The 9595-nt window shown below is 39.7% G+C and overlaps 1 protein-coding gene across 1 annotated transcript; it reads right to left on the bottom strand.

Annotated features, from left to right (window-relative positions):
- Positions 1–3040, bottom strand: LOC310862412 (intelectin-like). The gene is made up of 7 exons (XM_083770310.1): positions 2952–3040; positions 2613–2669; positions 2240–2487; positions 1537–1695; positions 1212–1332; positions 532–635; positions 1–381 (listed from the first exon to the last, which is right to left on the bottom strand). Exons 1-7 carry the CDS (start codon positions 3037–3039, stop codon positions 229–231), a joined length of 930 nt encoding a protein of 309 aa, XP_083626436.1. The 5' UTR covers position 3040; the 3' UTR covers positions 1–228.
- Positions 3041–9595: the final 6555 nt, after the last annotated feature.

Raw genomic sequence — 9595 nt, 5'->3', positions numbered from 1 at the left:
ATAGAAAATATGATTAATTCAATATGATTACAATAATCAAATGAAATGGAAAAAATTTAAAAATCACAATTTGCCTTAGTTGCTAACTTGCCAATCATTTAACCCTGAATTCAAATTGTTTTTGATTTGAGAGATCACAGTAATCAGTCAGAGAGTAAACAGACCAGTAACCAGCAAGTAACATATAGTTAAAGCCATAGGTCAGTGGTTGTTGGAACATGGAGGAACTCAGCGATAGAATATCAGCACGGCAGCCTCTGTAATTTGCTTGGATGCACTCCAGTCAATGGCGGTCCCATAGCCATTCCAGTCGAAGGAACTGAAGTCACCGCACTGTTTAGGAGCTTGCTCTGGGAAGAATCCTCCTCCACCAATGCAAAACTATCAACATGTAGAAATATGCAACACACACACACACACACACACACACACACCTGAGTTCAATGTGACAGTAAAAGAAGAACATGGTACAAAAACAATAGCTGAGCACCTCCCGTACCTCCCTTTACTAGATAACTAGAGAGTACTCACGTGTTCAATATTGCAGCCAGTAGGTTTGGATCCAGAGCACATGGCCAAGGCTGCACGTTCAACATTGAATGCTCTGAAGGAGATGTAGCCTGGTGTTAACTCACCTGAAGGAGAACACAATAAATAAATACGACTTTATATTAATATTATAGTACAGTATTATATATTGCATAGAATAATATATTACTTGATGTATTTGTATTAGTAGGTCATAGTAGTAGTATATGGTTCTTGATTCTGATGTGAGATATAACCAGATGGCATACTTGAATAACTTGATATAACAGCACCGATGCTAGGTGGCTCATTTGGAATTATTGGCCAGTAATCTTTTCATCATTTGTGGCAACTATTTGTATTTGCTTGTATCTCCCTCTCTGTCTCTTTCTCTGTCTTGCTTTCTTTATCTCTCTATGTCTAGATGCTGGACCAGGTGAACATCAGCAGAGTGAAGAGTACAGCCTGCACACTAAAAACTAAGTTACAGTATGTGCAACTTTATTATTGGACATTTGGATGATCTTTGTCTGATAAAGATTCATAATTCATATAGGAGCGAATGGTTGTTCTAATTATAATGAAAGTGAACAGGAGATGTACTAGTGTGCACTGTGCAGGCTCTTGTCTTTTCTCAGCCATTTATATTTTTATGTTCCATCATCTACATCTACAAAACTTACGTCTTGCATTGGGCCCATAAAAGTTGCTTACGGTGTCATCGTTCCCAAAGTCGTATGTAATAGGGATGGATGGTCCATTGTCAGTTTTGCAACTTCCTGCAGCATATTTTACTGGGTACCGCTTAAGAATGGGAAGAAAAGGGGCGTTACATACCTTTGATGTAAAACATAAATACTAAAATGTCTTATCTAAATTGTACAATAAGTTATAAAACAAAGGATTGAAGTTGTAAGAATGATATATGAATGATTAATGATGAATGATATATTCAGCTACAGTACATGCTGATGTAGTTGCAATGTGACACAATTCAGTCGATCTTACTTTGAAGAGGTTGAAGAGGTTCCCATCAAACCCACTCAAGAACTGATTGGTGGTGTGGTATCGTAGGATAGCGGCGGTCCTCCAGTCTCTCACTGGAGTGATGTTGGGAACGTGCCACACTGCTACATCCCCTGCCTCGATTTCAGAGTAGCCAGGATTCTGTCAAAGAAATATTGGGTGAACAAATACATGAAATGAAAAATCTAAAATTCAATGTAGTTGCTACAGCGGTTAGAACGGCCGCTAACATACGCCCAGTGCTTTGGAAACAAAACCTATCACAATCCTAATATGAAGAACCGCCCTATAAGGATATATATATATTTACTATATAATTGTATCCATTCACCTTCACCCATCATGTACAGAAGATATAGTAGCCTAGCATCTAAATTCAATGTACAAACCTGCTTTGGAAACAAATCATTATCACCGTCCTAATATGCAGGATAGGTTCTGAGTGAGTTTTCTTTTTCTTTTTTCCTATATTGGTTTCATTCACCGAGTTTTAGCACAAAAAAACAGTTTGAAGTATCTAGTTGAGCAAAACATTTAGTGTGTTCATGAGTAAAGTTGAACTGTGGGAATTACACAGACACAGTCAAATTAAAGCAATGCTCCCATTCTCTTCTTTCAACTGCACACCAGCCATTAATACTGAGCCATTAATATTGAGGATCAGTGAAAAAGCGACCTACTGTACCTTGAAATCATCAGAGGTAGCGCCCCATGCTGTTCCGAATGTGTTTCTGTTGGCCCAGTTGCCATCACCGCCTGGCAGGTTGGCATTGCTGCCCTGCTCTGAGGTCCATCGGTCACCAGATGTACATTTACCATTCATGTTGTTCTCATGAACACTTGCGACCAACGTCCAGCCACCACCTGCAGTTGTCATGTCACAGAAAGTCTGGTATTCCCCACCATCAGCAGTAGTAAGGCGGTAAATGCCATCTGAAGGGTAGAAAATGAACAAACACGAGGCAAATATAAGTCAACCCAAAGTTAGAAGAAGAGAGAATAGAAATAGAAAGGCAGCAGTGAAGCTGCTGTGTCCTCCTATGAATTAATCACTTCACCTTCATTCACATTCAGTCCTTTCAGTTGTTTACAGCTTCGGGCCCCAGGGATCACTCCTGCACATGGAAAATCAAATTGTGACAGACAGACAGACAGACAGACAGACACTCTCTCTCTCTCTCTCTCTCTCTGTCTCTGTCTCTGTCTGTCTCTCTGTCTCTCTCACTCTGTCTGTCTCGTGATACAAATGAATAACATTGTATTCAAAGGTCCTCCTAGGGATATCATTATGAATATTGTCTTAATTCTCTCTATCAATGTCTCAATGCTTAATGTTTTGTGTAAAGCACTTTGAATTGCCTTGTTGTTGAACTTTGCTAACTGCTAAATAAACTTGCCTTTCTTTTCCTTACAGGGGTTGCTGACAGTACTTGACACATGGTGCACGGCCGTGCAAGCGAGGAACAGGAAACTCCAAAAGATCATGGCGACTGAGGAGAAGGTAAGAATAACAATAGCTCATACCACTTTGCTTCCAACCTTAGATTAAATTAAAACGTGCCGTCTATAAAAGTTAAATTAATTATATTTGAACAGTAACATCCAAAGTAGCCTTAAATCACTTGCTTAACAAATGAAATAAAATAACCATTTAGATGTGATTCAAATAAGACACATCAGGTAAATCATGAACGTACCTTGTTAAATCAGAAAGTCAGGACTGCAGCATGCAGTGCTTGTTCGTCTTCTTATACATCTTGATTTGTTTAAGAATGAGGAAGATAAAATGAAATGTGTAGGAGATGGGCTCCCCCACTTCTAAAAATAGGATTGTTGTTTTGCATATGATGAGATCATGAGGGTGATGAACTGAGACATGTTAACACTGAGAAATGGACCAAGCATAGGTATGAGGAAATGCACGCCTATGCACGCCTTCTTCTTGTAGATTTCAGCTCAGCGTTTAACACAATACAGCCACACTTATTAATTAAGCGGTTGAGGGACCTAAGTGTCCATCCGCTTATTATTAGATGGTACCATTCATTCCTAACTAAACGCACACAAAGGGTCAGTGTGAATGGCACTATGTCAGAGAGCAGAACCATGAGCACTGGAGCACCCCAGGGCTGCGTTAGCTCACCTGTCCTTTTTACCCTGTACACTAATGAGTGTAGAAGTGGCAACCCGAACAATTACATCATAAAATTCTCGGATGATACTGCCATCTTAGCCCTTCTGGATAAGGATAGGGATGTAGCTGACTACTTTTCAGAGGTACAGAACTTTGTTAAGTGGTGTGATGACAACCACCTAACTCTTAATGTTAAGAAGACACAGGAGATGGTATTTGACCCCAAGAGTATTGGTGACCACAGGCCTGTGGTCATCCATGACTCGACCATCTCACAGGTCTCCTCATATAAATACCTGGGGATCTGTATTGACAACTCAATGACTTGGAATACACATGTTGACAGTCTCTGTAGTAAACTACAGCAAAGACTGCACTTCCTCCGACGTCTCAGGGTTCATGGTGTTGACCAAAGATTTATGTTAGTGTTCTATCGAGCAGTCTTGGAAAGCCTGGTCAGGTTTGGCATCACAGTTTGGTTCGGTAATCTCTCAGTGCAACTGAGGTCCAAATTGTTCAGATTGGTGCAGACTGCAGGGAAGATCATAGGGGTAAGACAACTCCCCTCTCTTCAGTCTATTTATGAGCAGGCTACATTAAAACAGGCTCAAAAAATTGTCAGTGATGTTACCCATGTTCTATATGGCGAGTTTGTACTTCTGCCCTCTGGGAGAAGATACAAAGAACCAAAGTGGAAGTACATTAGTTTAAAAAAATCGTTTGTATCAGCATCAACTAAGATGCTGAACGAGGCTCTGAAACAGCGGTAACTACGTGAGGCCTGATTATCCACATCATGTGTGCAATTGTGTAATGTTGTGTCTTCCTCTGTAATGTATTCTTGTTGTCGTTGATGTTTTATGTGTGGCTGTAGCTGGGGTGAAAGCCCAAGACAAATTTCCCTTGTGGACAATAAAGTTTACCTTGACCTTGACCTTGTACAGCTACACGGCTCAGGCGACTGAGTGACTCGAGACGTTTTGTATGTCCCCAATGGTCCCTCAGGCCTTCTACAGAGGCGGCACCACTGCCTGGTATGGAAACCTATACTGACCCGCGGCCTAACCACAAAGCAATGCTTTCATATACAGTACCATCCAGGTATATGTGGACCTGGATGGAGAATTGCTCACATCTCTTACTGATGCACTCATCAGCAAATTTGAGCTTCCAGGTCATATGCAACAGATCCTGTGAAAGCAAAACTTGCTGACCTATGAGAGATCAGGGCCATCTGAGCATCTGAAACAGTCCGTGGTTGCACAGACTGTTTCAGATGCTAACCAGGTTAAACATGGCTTTGTAGCCACAGAGACACTGGCAGTTTATTGCTAAACAGCTACTTCCCACTGAGAGTCAGATTTATGAACCAACAAGCCAGGAAAAAGAAAAAATAGTCTTGGGAAACATGCACCTGGTGTTAAATAATCTAAGGAAATGAGGAGGAAGGCAAGTTTATGTATACGATATGTGGCTCTGGACAATCGGATATCCATAATACAGTATGCCTATGGGCATATCAGGTTTGTTCATGGTTATGTCTCAGTCAAAGTGACATGCCTATAGGCGACGGCGTATAGGGTTTGTTTATCAGTCGTAGTGATAAGCCTATTGGTGTATCTGGTTTGTTTATGGCCATGTCTAATAGTCATAGTGACATGCCTATATATGGGCGTATCTGGTTTATTTATGGTCATATCTGATATGAGACATGATTGACAGGCCTGTTTATGGGCGTATCTGGTTTATTTATGGTCATATCTGATATGAGTCATGATTGACAGGCCTGTTTATGGGCGTATCTGGTTTGTTTATGGTTACCTCTGGGTCAGAGTGACGTGGCCATGGTCCACCGGAGTGACTGGACCATCCAATCTCTGCGACTGTAGGTTACAGTTTACTATGAAAACCTGTCAGGCCGTCTGTCCATCACGCCTCGTGACACGCTCCATATATGGGCAATACAGAATTAATTCCATTCCGTTCATCTGACCTTATCCCTCCATCAAACCCTATACGCTCCCACCGCTGATCTCCATATGGAGCTGACCTCTTTTGACATTCCGTATGTTGATCTGACCTCATCAAACCCTCTACACTCAAGACATGCTCCATATATGTCCAGACCTCATCAAACCCTGTACACTCAAGACAATGCCCCCAATGCCACACTTAGATCTTCATATATGGAGCTGACCTGTTCTGACCTGACCTGTTCTTTATATTAATTTAATTAATAAATATGTTCCTTTTCCATGAGCGCATGCGAGTTGTACAGTATGTCTGTCCAACCCAGGCAAGCAGGATTTCTAAAATACATCAGGATTACTCTATTAACCTAATGAATAGACCATTGTAAGCGCTTTGAGTAGGCACGTAATGCATTATTATTATTACAGCACAACGAGAAAGCTGCCCAAACCAAATATTCCACTTGATGTTAAGATACCGGGAAGATCTTTTTAATCTTCTTCCTCGTGCCTTCACTATACAGGTATGTACTGTCAAACTGTGATTTCTTTATCTGTGTCAGTTCCATCCTCGTTCCAGGAAGGCAAGGAACGTTTATTTGCATAGAGCATTTCAACAAGGCAAATAATTGTGCTTTACACAAAACATTAAGCAATAATAAACGCATTATAAAAGAAAATCCAGTGTTCAGTAGCAAGAAAAGAACAGATAAACACCTATCTGCTTAACAGGAAAGACCTATTCAGGACACAGAAGAAAACACAATTATATACAAGGACATTCGACTACAATAAAAACAAAGCAAGGATAAACAAAACTGAAAAATGAATAGTATAATTACAGTGCAGAAGAAGAATTTAAACCTCTCAATAAAACTAAAGGGCAGCTGCAAAAAAGGATTTTGGCTGTGCTTTTTAAGAACTGAGTTTTAGGACACCTGCAGGTTTCTGTAAGCTTGTTCAGATATATGTGGTGCATAAAAACGTATTTTTTAATAAAAACAACACGCAATTAGTTTAAATTCTAGGGACATAAAGCAAGCCTGTCCCCAGAAGACCTGAGAGGTCAAGATGGTACGTGATATAATGATATTGCTCAAGATCAGAAAAGTGTTTGGGACTTTGGGTCCTAATCCATTCAGTGCTTTATAAACCAACATTAGTATTTTTGCAATCAATTATTTGACATAACAGGGAGCCTGTGTAAAGATCTAAAAACTGGAGTGATATTGGAAATTACAAGTCACAGTTTGACAAAAACTGATGAGGAAACCGAATAGATGAGGATGAAAAAACAAAATCTCTGTTGTTTCATCAAGTTGAATTTCTAGTTTGGGTAGTCATGCTGTCATTGTAGGACAGGTCGATAAAGCAATCATGCACACAAATACTATAGCAGAAGAACATTGATTTGCAGTAATATTTGATTTGTCAGTGGTCTTTTAGTTTGACCAGTGATTCTAAACCGGTTTCAACCAAACCCAAATTTGGTGTTGTTCAAGACATCAGGGCATGCAAATATTAAAGCTGTAACTTTCCTCTTCCGGGCTCGTAACTTTCGACCCCGGATTTGACAAGTGCTGAGATTTGTACCATACCATTGAGCTAATAGAACCTACCTGCTTGCTCAAGGGATAAATACAAGTTTGACCATCCGGTCAAAGTTTGTGTCAGATGCTGCGTCTAGATGAGAATCATGAGACATGACCTTTGGCACAATCTAAATGGGAGATAAAATACAACCACCCCAATTGTATATGGTAAGTTATATTGTATTAACATATTCTACCATACAGAATGGGGCAAAACAAAATCTTATTCATGAATTTCTCTTATAGTCTAGTAGCCAGCCCATAGAGCCCCATTGTGAACCCGGACATGTTGAGTACACCAAGGTTTTATGTTAGAAATGTTTAGTATGGGTCCCCAGCATGTAGAAACTGCCGGATGCTGACTTGCATTATGTTGAGCAATTTTCATAATTGGCACTTACGAGAAGACATGCGGAAGAAAGAACAAAATCAAGTCAATCTAGTTACAATATCCAGTTTGGGCAGTCATGTTCTCATTGTAGATGGTTAGCTGTCACTTAATGAGCTCAACTGTCACGTACAATTGTCACGCAATGAGCGTGAGACAAAATCCTATTCCTCAAAGTTGGTTGCATGCTGAATATAGCTGATCTACAAGCTCGCGATGTGTTGTGAACTTGTAGATCTATTTTCAGAGCGCAACTAAACATAAATGGACTTGTCTTTTAGTTCTACTGGATCTATTCTCCACTAGTCCCTCCCTAACATATTAGTGTAGTTATTACGTATTGACGATATTGTTGTCAATATTTAGTCTCAGTTTTAGTCATATAATTTATTCTTAGTTTTAGTCATCATAGCTTAGTTTTTACAGTCGAACATTTCTTCGACATATAGTTTTAGTCGACATAATCAACACTAGTCAAATTAATTTAAATTATAACCACACTGGACTGCAGAGTGCAGACCAACTCTCACTGGATAATAACCCAGTCACATGGATAGAGTTGGATGACAGTTTTCAACCAATGAGGGAGAGGATAGTGTTCCCATTATACTGAAAGTTGCACAAAGCCACTGATGTAAATTTTGCTTGTCGCGTGTGTGCGGCAAGTGTCTCTGTGCTTTTCATTGTATTTCTCTCTGGTTTGACAATGCTTATGTAAACAAGTGATAAAAAGAAACAAGGGAACAATTGTCTTCATGCTGTTATCACCACAACTGTACTAGGCCTACTGACCATGTATTCACACAGCTATTTGGTCAACCAATCAACATCCATTTCTATCAAGCTTTGACCAATTGACCACGGGCAATCTGTTTATCAGATTATCATACTCTAAGGTTCAGACACATTTAGATCAGACCAAAGACTTGTTTGCCTCAATAGTTTTTTACCTTATTTCTATTTTATTTTTTGTATTTTGTGTAAACACTATTTGTATTGGTTGTCTGTTAAATGCAGAGCGACTTCACTGTTTTAGCTAATAACATGATTTTGTTCTGATCTGTTTTTACTCTATACAGGGTTTTCAACTGATTGTGAACGAGGGACCACCACCCTGACTTATAATCAACCTGGGGATCACTGTTGTGTTGGGTGGGGATATGGGCTAAGATTAGTGCTTTTGTAAGTTAACACTTGCTATATGCATCCCATGTGTATACATCCCACTGTTTCTCAAACGTTGACTACTACTGGTAAAATGTCCTAATAATAATGACTCAACCAGACACTTCCCCCTTCTTGAGATTCTAACTCCCTTTTTCTGTTGAATTTCTTGAACTCCAACTTGTCAGTAAATGACTAAATGACTAAGAACTAAAGAACATTTATAACAAATCAACAAATCCTATATATTACTAAATGCAGGGACCACATGCAATACCTCCACGGACCACCAGTGGTCCACGGACCACCTGTTGAAAACCCATGCTATACATTTTTGTGTGGACCCCAGGAAGACTAGCGACCACTTCGTGGAAGCAAATGCGGATCCTAATAAAGAATAATAATAAAGAATGACAACAGTTCCACCTCTATACCAATATGGACAGAGAAGCCGATCAAATTGATGCTACATAACAGGAATACACCTGGAATCTCACTGCCCACAGTAGATGAGAGTTTAGCCTACTCTAGTACTTAAGATGATGGCTGTGAACACAGTGACACATGGTACACCACCATCCGTGAGGGTACGACCAGGTAGGGTTAGTGTAGGCTTATCTATGTTGGGCTGCACAATATATAAAATGCATCATCACAATATCAACATGCACGTGAATATACATACCACAAAATACCTTTACATATCGCAAGAGAATTAACTTGTTTTCATGTTTCTATTTATTCAAAAATGTATTATCTGTAGGCTGGTCTATGAAGACCATGCAAGATTATC

This window comes from Protomyctophum parallelum, assembly GCF_964188405.1.
Source record: "Protomyctophum parallelum genome assembly, chromosome: 7".
Lineage (NCBI taxonomy): Eukaryota > Metazoa > Chordata > Actinopteri > Myctophiformes > Myctophidae > Protomyctophum > Protomyctophum parallelum.
This window is presented reverse-complemented; position numbering and strand designations above follow the sequence as displayed.

Excerpts from the sequence above, each read along its gene's own strand:
- LOC310862412 (XM_083770310.1), bottom strand. The coding sequence starts at position 3,039 with ATGATCTTTTGGAGTTTCCTGTTCCTCGCTTGCACGGCCGTGCACCAT. Across the intron at positions 2,670-2,951 it reads CCCCTGTAAGGAAAAGAAAG|GAGTGATCCCTGGGGCCCGA; the intron begins GCAAGTTTATTT and ends TTCCATGTGCAG. Across the intron at positions 1,696-2,239 it reads CTACCTCTGATGATTTCAAG|AATCCTGGCTACTCTGAAAT; the intron begins GTACAGTAGGTC and ends TTTCTTTGACAG.